This window comes from Phyllosticta citriasiana (genome assembly GCF_038021145.1).
Source record: "Phyllosticta citriasiana strain CBS 120426 chromosome Unknown IWZ02scaffold_4, whole genome shotgun sequence".
Taxonomy (NCBI): Eukaryota; Fungi; Ascomycota; class Dothideomycetes; order Botryosphaeriales; family Phyllostictaceae; genus Phyllosticta; species Phyllosticta citriasiana.
The window spans coordinates 2,329,536-2,344,062 of NW_027117281.1; the positions used below are offsets into that span (position 1 = coordinate 2,329,536).

Consider the following 14,527-nt stretch of genomic DNA (forward strand, 5'->3'; position numbering starts at 1 on the left):
GAAAAAAAGAGGGATAGAAGAATTGAGTGAGCGAGTGCGTAAGCGCTTAATGAGTGGGGGCAATTCAGAGCAATCAAGCAAGCAAGCAAAGAAAAGAAAGAAAGCAAAGGAAGAAATGAGCAGACAGACAGACAGACAGACAGCCTCCAACTTTCTGCCCTGATTCACCCCATCGTCCATCAAATCATCCTTCCGTCCTCGTAAGACCGTCTTTTCTAACCACCCATGGACTACCTAACCAACCGACTAACTAACCAACCAATCGAACCAATCGAACCAATCAAACTAGTGTTTGCGGCTTCATACCTACATACCTACATACCTCCACACCTCCTTACCTACATACCTGGGTAATAGATGGGTAATAGATGGGTAGTAGATAGGTAGTAGATATGTAGTAGATAGGTGCAAGGTGATATCAGACGCAAGACGAATGAGGAATCAATCGGGCATCTACCCACAGCCAGAGAGAGAAGGTGAATAAGAGAGAGAGAGAGAGAGAGAGAGAGAGAGAGAGAGGGAGGGAGAGAGAGAGAGAGGGAGGGAGAGAGAAGAAAATGGATACCAAATTGCTTCCCACCACCACTACTACTACGTGCTACCTACCACTACCACTACGTACTACCTACCACCACCACGACGCGTTCATTCGTTCATTCTGCTATACCTCGACCGACTGTTCTGTCCCTACTGAACACTACCCACAACCCCCCAGACCCATCCCATCTCATGCCATCACCTCCACTCTACCTATAAAACCCCTCCGCCTCATCCCTTCCCCCCACCGGCGGCGCCGACGGTCCCTGTCCCCACATTTGCTGTTGCTGCTGCGGCGGTGCTTGATACGGCTGATACGCGACATACGTCTGAGCCGGACTCGCCGATGCAGCACCGCCGGGGACAGCGGGCGGCGGGTGCGACGGCTGCTGCGGCGCCTGTTGCTGCTGTTGCTGCTGCTGTTGGTAGGGATCAGACGGTTGCTGTTGTGGTTGTTGTGGTTGTTGTGACGGTTGGGGGAGGTAAGTTGAGGAAGAAGAGGGGTGGTCGTAAGGGGCTGATGGTTGTTGTTGGGGTTGCGACGGGTACGCCGAGGCTTGCGCGCCAGCTTGTGTTTGCTGTTGCTGCTGCTGCTGTTGTTGGTACGCGTCGTACGCTTGCTGCGACGGGCGCGTGTCGATGGGGCTGTTGGCCGCCATCTCGTGCGGGTACGCCATGGACTGCGGGCGGCCGCCCGAACCCACGCGCTGCTGCGGTTGCTGTTGGGCATACGCATCGCTGCTAGCAGGCGTAGGGCTGGAGACGGCTGCTGCCGGCGCCGACGGCGTCTGGCCCGGCGCGACCATGAAGAACGGCTGGGGCCCGTTTTGCGGCGGCGGCTGGTAGCCGTAGCCCTTGTCCGGACCGGGAGAATAATAGCGTTGCTGCGCGTCCTGCTGTTGTTGAGGAGGAGGAGGACCTCCGTATGCGTTGTACGGTGCTCCCTGCGATGGTGGGGGTCCCGCGTAGCCATATGGCGGCCGGCCGTAGCCAGGCTGGCCGGCTTGAGACATGGAGGCCTCCAAGAGAGCCTCGTAGTCTCGCCGTGCTTTGATGAACTTTTCATTCAGTTGCGTAAAGTCGTCTGCAGCGCGTTAGATGGGCTCGAAACTATGTCACGGCAAACTCACCCTTCTTTTGCGAGTACTTCTTAATCAGCTCAATCAGCTTTGGCCGTATCGCCACCACCTGGTGGTACAGAGTCTGCACGTGTTAGCGTCATGCTGACTCGATCGCCATCGCGCCTCAACGTACCGTGACCTCCTCATTGTCCCTCGCGTCCGCAGTAGAAGTCGTGCTCAGCAGAGCCAGCAGCTTCTCTACATTCTTAGTCTGGCCAAAGACTTCGCCTTCCATTTGTGCCTCTCTTTCAAGCTCCTCTCTTGTCGGGTCCTGCAATTTCTCCACATAGTTGAGAGGGAAAATGCCGACCTGGCCACGCAGAGAGCCCTTCCACCAATCCTTGTAGACCGACTCGAGCACAGCGATAATGTCACCCTTGCGGAATGCCAGCTCGCCTGGCTCAGACGGCGTAAAGTCGTAGAGTGCGCGGACGCGAGAGACTGTTGCAGCGGTTGTGCCAGAGGCAATGGCCTGCGATTGCGGCTGACTGCTGGCCTGCGGAGACGCGGCCGGCTGATTTGACTTGGCGGCGGCGGGTGCCGGTGCTTGATTCTCCTTGAGCGACAAAGCCAGAGCCATCTGAAGTTCTTCCTCCTCCTTTGCACGGTCCGTCTCTGTGATTTGTGTCTTTCCGGGCTTCGATGGGGGCCGCAAGGTTGGGTCTGCGTTGGGTCAGTTTGTGAATTCCGACCGGGACTGGGAAAAAGTACTTTGAGTCTTGAGCCTCATGTAGGCCTGCTCCATGATTCCGAGCTCTGGGCTGTTGGAAAACATTTCCGTCCATTCCTCCATCCGCTCGAGAATCTTGGCCTTGACTTGCTGGTGCGTATTCCGATCGTTTGCCAACCGGAGGAGTGCATCCGTAAAACTCCTCGAGGCCAGCTCCTTGTGGATCTTGAGGCCGCAGTTCTTGGAGAGTGCGTTTGCCAGCTGTATACACGCCATGTCAGCTGCATACTCTTCATCACCCAGACGAGTGGCCGACCTCTAATGTGTATAGCTGGACGTTGGCATTTCTGTGCGCGAGGCGCTTGATGAGCGCAGCGACGACATCTCGAGCTCTATCATCCCACGATGCATGTCAGTACATGCCACGTCTGCCAAGGTGTTTGTCCGTCTCAGGCGCGGTCGGTCAGGATGGTGGGAAACGTACCCGCTTTCGGTGGCGCCGACCTTGTCGCAAACATCCTACAAGGTATTAGCCAGAACGCGAGGTCTGGAGCAGGCCGGAATCGCGCACGAGAATGTACTCCCAGTTTTCGCTCGTCAGGTTCTCGTCGGTAGCCTTGACTGTGGATCGCAGCTGTTAGCATGGACGCTGGCCGGGCATGTCCAGCAGCGGGGCGGAGGTGTGGCACTAACCGACGACCTCGTCAAACTGGTTCTGCTGGGCGCGAAACATGGAGAGCGAGGCAATAGTTGGTCGGGTATCAGGAGGAAAAGGATATCAGAGAGTTAGAGTGCGATGGTGTGGTTGAATTGCTGCCGCCTAGATGGGGAGCTCCCGCCCATGGGACGAGGTCCGGGTGGGGCTTGGCACTGCGTCACGGTCAATTCCCCGGTCGCCGCCCGCACTTCACCACTACTTCACTTGCTCATGCTTTATATCATTATGTACTGCAAATCTACCATCTTCTCATTTCGTCCCACAGACTCGATCGGCGCGCTCTCCGCAGAGAAAACCACTTTCCAACCATCCAACCCGTCTTCCTTTGCTTTCGTCACTCGCAGACGTCACCTCGTGAGCACATTTTGGGCCTAATCGCTCTGGTCAGCTCGCCCTCAAGCCATTAAGTTGAACTAACGTCGGTTCCCGCCGTCGGACCACTGCTGTCCATCCTCAAAAGAGGGCGCAGCCTGTCCTCAATCTTGGACGTGTCGGACCCTGTGGGCGCATCGTAGTCGATGCTGAAAATGGTCACGGCCGTCTCGCATCCCTTCAGAGCGACGTCCGTCTCCCCGCGAAGGGTGCAGTTGCCGTCGATGCAAGCGTTGAGTCCTGCGCCATCAATGTTTTCGCCTGAAAAGACTCCTGTGGCGTTGTTGTAGACCGCTTTGGTACTGAGTGCTCCGCCAGTCATGCGCGTACGGACAAATGGTGGATCAATACACGAGTCGTCCTTGAAAGAGGTGATGTCTGGGTAATTGACACTGCGATTCCCACGTCAGCAAGAGACGATTCTGGGCTTTGGGGCGTACCTGATGCCGTATCCTAGTGGGAGGAGGCGCTCGCCCTGGGGCGTGTTGTCAATCAATTGTTGGACCAGCTTGACCGTGAGATTTGCGCTGATGGTGGCAGGATCAGTCAGTCCAGCCTCTGTCGGACTTTTCACGTCTGTGTAGCTCCTCTGGCCGCCGTTGCTCCCGGCAGAAAAAGCAATGGCGGGGACTCCACGGCCTATGGCCGCCGTCGTCGCGCCCATGGTGCCGCTGAGTGTGTACAAAAATCCCCCCAAGTTCTGCCCTACATTGGGACCGGAGACGAGCAGATCGGGCGCGTCGACCTTGGGCCACACTTCTTGCATGACGTAGTCGAGGTTGACAAACGTACACGCGGCCGGCGTGCCATTGTAGTACCAAATGTTGAAGTCGTCCTTGTCGTGGCCCAGCGAGGGGGCGCCTTTGAGAACAGAGTCAAATGCGCCGTTGGCCATCAAGGTGCTTTCCCGAGTGAAGACTGACTAAACCATGCATGAGCAGCTGACGTGAACGCTTGCGAAAGAGGAAAACTCACCCTGCCGCCTTGGCCCGAGTTGTCGACGACGGGAGCGACGAGCAGGACTTCGTGGCCAGCCTCCCTCAACAGGCGATATGTTTCTCGATGTTTGCGCTCGCCCAGCCGTCATCGTTGTTGAGCAAGATGCGCAAGGCTTGGCCCGTTGAAAAGCAACACAGTACTGCCGCGACCGCGAAGGCGATCGAAGACGCATCTTGGGGTGAGTGGCAGTGTGAGAAGGGCGCGGGAGGGAAAAGAACGAAGAGACGGCTCGGGCGGTGTTGAAATACATGAAGCATGGTCGTTGCACAGGTAACCCTGGAGCTATGGTCCCGTTGCAAGGATGAGCTAAGTTCGGATATGCCGTCCCAACGACTACATCGATCTTGTCGTCACCGACTGCCGTGTTGATATGTCAAGAGCAAGAGATTCGTTCGCTATCTTGCCATCTTTCAGAGTTGTGAGTGTGTGGGTAGTCCTTGATAAACTTTTTTTTTTTTTTTTTTCTTTCTGGCGGTGACGGTTGTTTGCAGGCAGCCAAACGCTCCGCCTTCCAAAGAATAGCAGCTGCCAAAACAAGGAGCAAAAGGGCAGAACGTTAGCAGAGGTCGCGAGTTGAACTCTCGACCTCTGCCATCGTCCCCCAGCCAAGTATTCATGATTAGACAAGTTGATGATTATTGCCGAGTACCCTTGAGCAGTGTTCACGCTTGCGTTTCCCAGGCTAGGATGACATCCACGCATGCTTTCTCGTCGACTGGTGCCTTGGAAGTGAACTGGCGTTTTTGGTTAATGTAGACAATGAAATTGAGGGCGCGCACTTTGGGAAGACCGCGTCCTGCTGAGCTAGCTGCTCTGTTAACAGTTTGGTAAGTTTGATGTCCTGAATGATTGTACCGCGCTTTGGTTTCGGAGCCGGAGTAACGAGGTGGACGGCGCAGTTGGCGGCGGGCGCTTTGTCATGTTGGCAATGATGTGGCAGAGCGAAAGTGTGAGAGAGGGAGAGAGGACAGGGACCGGTGCCAGAGTGAGTAGAGCGAGGCTTGAGAAGACAGCAGTTGGCTGAAAATAGGACAGCGCTGGCTGAGAGAAGGGGGCGGCGCACGGGGTGAAGCAGTGAAGAGAGCGGCGTGTCGAAAGGGAATTGATTACCCGCTCGCGTGAAGCAAGAGAGGATATCAACTAGTCTAAGGAATATAGATAGATGACTGCCCACGCGCACGAGAAAAGTACTCAAACAGGACAGTTGCCGTACCTCTGCATGGACTCCGCACGCACGTAGCTGCTGCGCACGACTCCATCTCGAGCCCACTATACAGGCAGGTAGAACACCACAGCGCAGCAGTTCAAGTCAAGCAGACATCTAGATCCGCATGAACCGACGCGATCTTTGTAGCCTAGCCTACCTAACCTAATCGTAACTGAAGAAAGCAACCTCATGACCATCCTACACACACACCTCAACATCATCAGCACGAAAAGTGAACTCCAGAATCAGTCAGTGTCGTGGGTTCATGGCAAGGAGTAGTCAATTAGCGTCGCACATTCGGGCTAGAGCCAGACGGACGGACGGGCGGGCGCCACATCCTGCAGCTATGCAGTGGCGCGTGGACATGGCTATGCATGCAGGCTGTCTGCGCATGGGGGCAACTTTACACATCCAGCAGTGTAGTTAGTGATTCGGCTGAGATGCAGCACCACGCATGAGGCGGCAAGCGGACGTATGCGTTGTGGAGAAGGAGGAGGAGAAATGGGGTGACGAAGGATAATTCAGGAAAATTTTAAGTGGGTGAGGGCATGTAGACGTGGATCTGGGGTTCTGATGATGTGGGGGGAGGGGGAGTTGGTGCTAGGGCTGTGGAGAGAGGAGGATGGGTGGCTGGATGGGAATGCACTAAGGTGGAGAAGGGGTAGAGTGTGGTTCACTGATTGACACAAGACTCGAAGGTAGCTTCTGCGGAGGAGTGTACGAGATGTGAATGGGACGAACGCAGACGGGACGGCATAAAGCAGCAGGAGGAGAAGAAAACGAGAGCGAGCAAGAAGATGTATGTATAGGCCCGCTCAATTCTGCACATCTTGTCGTGCGAACCGCAAAGACTGACTGCCAATGTGAAAGAGAGAAAGACGACAGGAGAAAGCAATTCAAGTCACCCACCCTTACCTCCTATCTCAATCTACCTACCTACCCACCACGTCCCTCATTCTTCTCTCTTTCTCTTATTTTTCTTCTCCGGATCCGCCATGCCCACAAACCCAGCCCCAACTGCTGCGCCTGTCTAGACCCATCCCCCGCCCCAGAAAACTCACTCCGCTAGGAACACTGTTCCCCTAGCCATTCTCGCTCTACCTTGCCTCTCCACACACAAAAGAAAGGCAAGGTAAGGTAGCAAGCCTCGTGAGTGAGGGCATGTAAGGAGGACGTGTGACAGACAGACAGATAGACAGCGCGTGGATGCGTGGATTGAGGGGTAAGTGGAGAGAGAGTATGGAGGAGACGTTGAAGCAAACAGTAAACAGACGACCAACTACTGGCTGCTGCGCCCACACAGACACTCGTCAGACCTTTTGGCTGCAATGCTCTCTCTTTACTCCTACGCGCGGCCAGGCCAGCGGCCACCACCGCCAGTTTGCCACGCTGCTGTTACAACGGCGAAGGACGCTTGCTGGTCCGTCACTCCCTCACTCCTTCCTTACTCTTTCCATTGTACCCACTGATGGACTGATGGACTGATAGACTGGCCTGTTGGATGGTGGTGGTCAGCGAGCGATACGCAGACCGCTCCTCCCGTTCATGTCGGTGCGTTTGTGCAGTTAGTCTGTTGCCCACCTCACCGCCCGCGTCGAGCCAGGTTGCGCGGAGCCATCGTGTTGGTGCAGGGACCTCGGCTGATGAGCTGAGATGGATTTGCCGTCGACGATGAGAACTGGCCAGTGGACAGACAGAAAGACAAGCAGACAGGTGAATAGATAGATCGAACAGCTGTGGAAAGGTGCTTGCTGGTTCGGAAGAGCCGCAGGGAACCAGGGCGAGAGCACACACACAACAGAGAGAGAGAGAGAGAGAGAGAGAGAGAGAGAGAGACAAAGAATTTGAATCGTCTCTTCCACAACCTACACCACCAACCAGGTACGGACGAAGCGGTACCGTGACGGTGGGCTGGATTGCCTAGATGTGAGCGACGGCAGCGACAGACCGGCACGCGACTCTGGCCCTCAAGCAGCAAAGACGGGCGCGTCCATCCATCATCGCCAGCCATGTGCACCAACCGCCGCGCAAGCGAAAGAATCGTCCTCGCAGAGAGAGGGGGAAAAATGCCCCGACGATGATGACGACACGAGTCATTAGAACTCACCAAAGCTCGAGCGCGCTTAAGAGTCGGCATAATTTCTCACCATCGGCGCCTCTATCCCATACACAACGAACGCCGCTGATCGGATGAATAAAATAAACGGCACGACGAACGGACTGAGTCGCTGGAGGAGGCGCATCATTGGCTCGATGGCTCGCTCGTGCGCGCGGTACATATTGATTTTCAGGGGAGGCGCGGAGCGGCTCCACCGCTTACTCCCAAAGGTTTTTTGCCCGTCACATCTTGCCGTGATGGGCTAGGCGGGTTAGTGGGTATGGAGGGTGTGTGTGTGTGTGGTGTGTGTGGGGCGGAGATGGTGGTTTGTATGGATGGTGCGTGCGCTGTGAGCTGGCGAGCTGGTTGGTTGGTTGGTGGGTTGGACGACGGATGGTGGATGATGGATTCAGTTCGCCCGAGGCATGATTTGCTCTTTATCGCCGCCTGATTCTGCTTGCTGTAGTCGTTGTCGTTCATTTTGCCAATGCTCCGGGGTCCAGATCCCGCAAATGCACTCTAGCGTAGAGGCGCCTTCGTTCTGGAGAATACCTACCTGGAAGAGCGGGAGAGCAAGACGGACGGTACGTAAAGGTGCGTGTTGGTCAAGGCAGAGAAGTCAATGATCAAGCAGTAGTCGCCGCCATATATTCTTGTTTTGGCCATTCATCAGTCGTATCTTTTTTCGTATCGCGTGTCGCCTACAAGGTCCACCCATAGAATCCACGCGAGACGCGGTCGTGCTGGTGTGCTCTGTTTGGCGCGTGCGTGCGTACGCGCTTTGTACGTGCATAGGTGCGAGTGCCGCGCCAATGCACAGAGAGGCAAAGAGATTCGGCCGGTCTTTGAGTCTGTGGTGGTGAACTTGCTGGTGCACTGGTCTGCTGGTCTGGTCTAGTCTCTTCTCGTGCAGCAGTAGTGGGGAAAACTGGTCAGAGGGCGTTGGTGGGTGCTGCGTGCGCTGTGTGCGTGGGCGCGTGCGATGCGATGCAATGCGTGTGCCGAGGTCATTCGTGGATGGATGGATAGATGCCGACAACATAACTATCTGTCTAGCGAGACAAGCAAGCGAGGCGAGGTGACTGCTGCGGTGAGAACCAAAAACGACGATTGGAGCCATGCCGACTGGTGATGGGCGACGGGTAGATTGATACGATAGATGAAGAGTCCAACCACCAACCCACCGTCGTCCGCACGCAGGCAGGGGTACATATCACCGCGATCGGCGGGCGTGGACGGTGGCAGCGAGCGGGATAAATCCTCAAGCGCTCGAGAACCCTAGGCCGTGGGTCGGTCGGAAGCCGAGCGAGTGGGGAAGCAAGTCGGCAGAGGCGAGCGGGTGAGGAGCGAAAATCTTGGCTCCGGTGCGAGATTTGTTGTCGTTGGCTTGGTGTTTTCTTCTTGTCGTCCGAATAATTATAGCAAAGATGGGATGGGATGTTGATGGTCGCTCGCTTCATGCTGCTCGACTGGATGGAGCGAGCTGCTTGGCGCCGATTGCGGGATGAATTGATGCTTGGCTTTTGGCCGCCGCTTTCGCTGTTGCTGTCGCCGTTGCTGAATAGCGGAGTACAGTGGTACCCGCAGTACTGTTGCTGGCAGGCGCTGGCAGATAAATAGGTAGGGACTGAGGTGCGTGTCAGTGAGTTGCACGTGAGAAGAGTGTGCTCAGGGCCGTACGCTCAAGGAGACGAAACGCCCAAGATGGTGCTCAAGAACCAAGACTGAAGAAATGGTAGTTCGAGAAGACTCGAGTAGAAACAAACTCCAAAGAGAAATAGGCACAACCAATTGAACACTTTTCGTTGAATTCATTACCTCTGAAGTGGTATTAGGGTCTATCGTCTATACTAGCGAGGAGGTAGTATCTCAAAGGAAAAAGAAACAAAAGCAAGAGAGTAAAATCCCAAATCTCTTGACCTAAAAAACCCATCAATCATCCAAGCGCCTGCGTCCTTCAAGCTGACTTTTGTATTTGTGCAAGACTCGATAGGACCGGTGGGACACATGATCGTGCAATTAATCATTCGAAATCCCGCCAACCAATCTACTCCTCGTCGTCATCGGCCTTCTTCTCGACCACCGAGTAGCTGTTCTTGCCATCGACGGTGACCGAGTGCTCAATGGCGAGCTTGCTGATGCGGCCAATGATGTTCTCGAGGCGCTCGTTCTTGTTGCCACGGTCCTTGCGGCCAAGGTTGTCGAGCCACGGGATGCGGTTTGAGGAGGAAGTAGACAATGGCGATGATGATGGTGACACCGATCGAGTAACACCAGACGACGACGACGGTGACGACGTCAGTCCAGCCATCGAGGCGCTGGTTGAAGGAGTGGAGGGCTGGTGATTTGGGGCTTGCCGAGAGCAACCGAAGATACAGAAGATGGTCGCCAGGGCGTCGACACCGAAGATGGCGCCAACGAGCAGCCACGAGGGCCAGGTCTTGCCACCACGGGTGACGAAGATGAGCCAGTTCTCAGTGAGCGAGACTTCGAGGAAGAGAATTTCCTGGACGGAACCAAAGTTCTGAACGATACCGCCGTTGCTGAGGAACATGGAGCCACGGATGATCCAGGTACCGGCAGCAAGCAGGATACCGAGAATGACCGAGATGATCCAGATCTTGGGAAGCTGCCACTCGACGGGACGCTCGTCAGAGAAGGCGTTGTCGTAGGCGACGGCGACGGTGGCCAAGTCGGCAAACAGGCAATGAAGACGATGAGCTCGACACGGATGGTCTCGTTGATGATAATCATGGAGGTGACGAGGTAAAGCTCAAGGTGGAGACAGAGAGCGATACGGTACTGGATGTAGGCCTTCATGCGGTTGAAAATCTGGCGAGAGATCTTGATGGCGAGGACGATGGGGAGAGACCGGGGGCAAGGAAGACAATGTCGGCAGCAGCCTGGGCGGCCTCGGTGGAACCCTCGACGGCAATACCGCAGTCGGCCTTCTTGAGAGAGGGAGCGTCGTTGACACCGTCACCAGTCATGGCAGTCAAGTGACCACGCTGCTGAAGCATCTCGACGACCTGGTACTTGTTGCTCGGGGAAGACTTCGGCGAAACCATCGGCAGTCTCGACGAGGTCGTGCTGGGTGGAGCCGGTGAGACCGCCGTGGATCAGCATCTCAGAGTTGTAGACCTTGGTACCGAGGGCAAGCATCTTGCAAGTCTCCTTGGCACTGGCAATGGCGTCACCAGTAAGCATCTTGACGGGAACACCGAGGTTCTGGGCCTCGAGGATGGTCTGGCAGTGTCCTCACGGGGAGGGTCGAACATGGAGAGGAGACCGAGCAGGATCAGTCACCGTCGTTCTTCTGGTAAGGCAACACCAAGCGAACGGAAACCACGGCGGGCGAACTCGGTGGCCTTGTCGCGGTAGAGGTCGGCAACCTCCTTGGAGCAGTTGGACAGGTTGACAATGGCCTTGGGGGCACCCTTGGCGCAGACGTACTTGTCGCCGTTGAGCCAGCAGACGGTGGTAATGCGCTTGGAGACGGGGTCGAAAGGAGTGAACTTCTCGGTCCTCCAGGGCTGCTGGAGAATCTCACGGGCCTTGGGGTAGCGCTTGAGGGAGAGAATGGTGACCTTGACAATGGGGTCGAGCGACTTGATGTTGTGGGAAGAGGCGAGAGCAGCGCAGGCCATCATCCAGTTGACGTCCTGGCCACTCGGCAACGTAGGGCTCGCGCAGAGAGAGCTGGTTGGCAGTGAGGGTACCAGTCTTGTCGGAGCAGAGACATCGACACCGGCAACGCGACTCAATGGCAGTGAGCTTCTGAACAATGGCCTTCTCCTCGGCGAGGTAGGCGGCACCGACAGCGAGCGTGGTGGTGGTAACGACGGGAAGACCGACGGGGACACCGACGATCAAGAGAATGAGGGGGCGTAGTGCAGCAAGTTGATGGAGCTGTCCTCGGGAGTCGCAATCTTGAGGTGACGGAAGAAGCCACCAATCCAAGAGACGAGGATGAAGAAGACGACGAGAACCAGCAGCGACGTTCCAATGGAGTCCATGATGGCCTTGAAGTGACCAGAGTCCTTGGCGCCAGCAACGAGGGTAGCAGTGCGACCGACGAAGGAGAACTTGGCCGAGGTCAGGGCAACACCGTAAGCCTTGCCGCGCTTGCAGCCAGTGGTGTAGTAGCAGACATCGCCCATGAACTTGTCGACGGCAAGCGATTCACCAGTGATGGCAGACTGGTCACAAGCAACGAGAGGCTGGCCGAAACGGTGAGTCTTGTCCTGCTCGTCCTCGGCCTCGTCGGCCTCGTCCTCGGGGTCATCCTCCTTGAACTTGTCCGAGTCGCGGAGCTCCTTGTAGCGCTCAAAGTCCTGGGGGCTCGAGTAGTCGCAGATGAGACGAACGTCGGCGGGAACGGTCTGGCCTTCCTCGAGGACAATGATGTCACCGGGGACGATTTCACGGGCGAGGATGTTTTGCTCGCGGCCGTCGCGGACGACGGTGGCGCGCATAGCAATGTCACCCTTGAGCGAAGCGACGACATCGGCAGCCTGCTTCTCCTGGTACCAACCGACAATGGCGTTGAGCAGCAAAATACCAATGATGACACCAAAGTCGACCCAGTCACGAAGACCAGCGGCGAGCAGAACGGCCAACTCCATGGCTGCAACGGTCGTTAGCGGCGTCACGTGCCAGGAACGGACCCATGAGCGGGCCAGGGAATATGGTTGTGGCAACTTACTGTAGAGGACGGGACCCCGGAAGAAACCAAGGAACTTGAGGAACAGGTTCTCCTTCTCGGTGACGATTTCGTTCCAGCCGAAGCGCTTGCGGCGCGACTGAACATCACTCTCGGTGATACCCTGGTTGATGTCGGCCTCGAGCCAGGCGGGAGGGACTACGCCGGAGTCGGCGGCGCCGCTGCCCTTGCTGCTGCGCCAGAAGGCCCACCAGGGCTTCTTCGCGGCGGTGACATCGCCTTCCTCAGCACCCTCGGCCTCGGCGGCCTTGGGGTCGCGGTAGGTGGTGATGAACTTTTGGAGGGCGGCGTACTCGTCGAGGCCTTCATACTCGTCGACGTGGTTGCGGAGCGACTCGTCGTGGGCATCGCCCTTTTCGATGTCCTTGGACTTCTTTCCCATGGTGGATTAGGTGAACTGGGGTCGGGTTTGGGGGGAAGATGGTAAAAGAGAGGACGAGGAGGAGGAGGAGGAGGAGGGAAGAGGAAAAAGAATTTATACGGTTTGGCCCGACGCAAGTTTGGATTGTTGGACTTGACGGCGCCTGGCGCAACCCACACTTGTCGCTCGATCAAGACACGAGGGGACGAACAAGAGTGTAGAAGGGAAGGGCTTGTGATGAGGGCCGGGGCGAGGGCGCCTTTATGAGAGGGCTGGATGATGGCACAGAGCACCGGAGAAACGGCGAGCCCACGGTAGCGGCGTCTCGGGGGATGTCCCTGGCAACGAGCCAGTGACGTTGAGCCGAGCAGACGACGAGTGCCGTGCGTTCCGCCAGTGACTTTGACGACCTAAGGCCAGTGCCAAAGCGAACGAGAGCCGCGCGATTTTTTGGTCGCCGCCGCTGGGCTGGGAGTTGCATCAGGAGCGCGCCGTGGGGTTCGGAAATTGAACTCGTGGGCCGATAAGCGACAATACATCCAGTCCTCACCAAAACAAAACGTCAGCCGCCCAATGTTTGAGAAGAAGAAATTTCGGCCTTGGGGCTTCCTGTTCGAATCGCTGCCGTCTTCGCAATTGAATTGCTTGGCCTTGCTTGTACGCTCTCATTTCACTCTCTCTCCCTCTCTCTGCTTCGTCTCTGACCGCTGCCCGTCTCCCGTCCACCGCCTTTCGATGCCGACGCACGCGTCCCTCGCACCGACACTCCATCAGCAGGTCGAAGCTCTGGGCTAGCGAGGAAAGTAGCGCCGGCTCGAGGTGTCGAGTGTCCTGTGTGTTGAGAGGCCGCACAACTGGCAGCGGTGGGCGCCTTGCTCTGACCATAACTCGCCTCTGCATCCTGCGCATTCCTCTGTGCCCTTTTTTCTTCCCTCTGTCGCTGTCCGATCTCCGCAGAGGTGTCCAGCGGCCCCGCGGCATCACATTCTGACTGTGACGTCTGCGTCTTCGCTGCCCGCCAGGCCACCTTTCTCCGACCTTTTGGCCCTCACCCTCGCCCGCACCCACGGAGTCTCGACTAGAGAGTAGCATACGGCAAGCGGCGTGGATCTGCAGGGTGCTGGGGCAGGTTGCCGAGCAGCGGTGGGTGGAGCGCCTGGAGATGAAAACAGTGGAGTATGTAGTAGTCCAGTCCAGTCCGGTCCCAAGTCAGCAAGCAGCAGAAGAGCACAACAGACTGTGCCTGAGCCGTCGCCCTACCCGACGCCCGACACCGACGACGGCAGTGATGTGAGTGAGCGGACGCGCAGAGTGACGGCGTCCTGTCCGCATCGCTTTCTGACGTGTGCGAGTCTTGATTAGGTTGATGGGCAGCCGGCATGGATCCCTGCTGGGCGCATGGAGCCCCGGACGGTCCGCGCCCGGTCCATGCCGTCTTGGGAAACGTGGGTGGGTTTAGTATTGGCCAATGACAAGCCGCCGTGGGATTCCACGCAGCCTTCGATGCAGCGCAGCAGATACCTACCTACCTACTGACAGCAATCTTTGACCGACCGACCGACCGACCGACCGATCGACCGACCAGCTGGTTCGGCCGACCTGCCACCCACTCATCGTGTATGTCGCCGTCGTCGTCGTCGCTGTCGCCGTCGACGGCCGGCCTCGCTGACCTTTACCTACCTACCTACCTCCCTACCTCCCTATCTACGCCGCCGGAAAAG

General features: G+C 56.8%; 3 protein-coding genes across 3 annotated transcripts; all 3 read right to left on the bottom strand.

The window, feature by feature from the left end:
* Positions 1 to 489: 489 nt before the first annotated feature.
* On the bottom strand, positions 490 to 3,139 carry IWZ02DRAFT_447641 (class E vacuolar protein-sorting machinery protein HSE1; the record flags this gene model as incomplete). Its single annotated transcript, XM_066767297.1, has 8 exons — positions 3,022 to 3,139; positions 2,900 to 2,949; positions 2,813 to 2,847; positions 2,645 to 2,720; positions 2,370 to 2,589; positions 1,792 to 2,321; positions 1,668 to 1,740; positions 490 to 1,621 (listed from the first exon to the last, which is right to left on the bottom strand). Coding segments are annotated over exons 1-8 (1,895 nt in total), but the record flags the coding sequence as incomplete, so codon positions are not given.
* On the bottom strand, positions 3,120 to 4,859 carry IWZ02DRAFT_447644 (5'/3'-nucleotidase sure). Its single transcript, XM_066767298.1, has 4 exons — positions 4,586 to 4,859; positions 4,394 to 4,476; positions 3,859 to 4,340; positions 3,120 to 3,810 (listed from the first exon to the last, which is right to left on the bottom strand). The coding sequence occupies exons 1-4, from the start codon at positions 4,665 to 4,667 to the stop codon at positions 3,450 to 3,452; spliced, it is 1,008 nt and encodes a 335-aa protein (XP_066624897.1). The 5' UTR covers positions 4,668 to 4,859; the 3' UTR covers positions 3,120 to 3,449.
* A 4,910-nt stretch (positions 4,860 to 9,769) lies between these two features.
* Positions 9,770 to 12,827, bottom strand: IWZ02DRAFT_431858 (E1-E2 ATPase-domain-containing protein; the record flags this gene model as incomplete). The annotated part of the gene is made up of 6 exons (XM_066766187.1): positions 9,770 to 10,443; positions 10,595 to 10,775; positions 10,804 to 10,979; positions 11,054 to 11,421; positions 11,471 to 11,651; positions 11,675 to 12,827. The coding sequence occupies 6 exons, from the start codon at positions 12,825 to 12,827 to the stop codon at positions 9,770 to 9,772; spliced, it is 2,733 nt and encodes a 910-aa protein (XP_066624898.1).
* Positions 12,828 to 14,527: the final 1,700 nt, after the last annotated feature.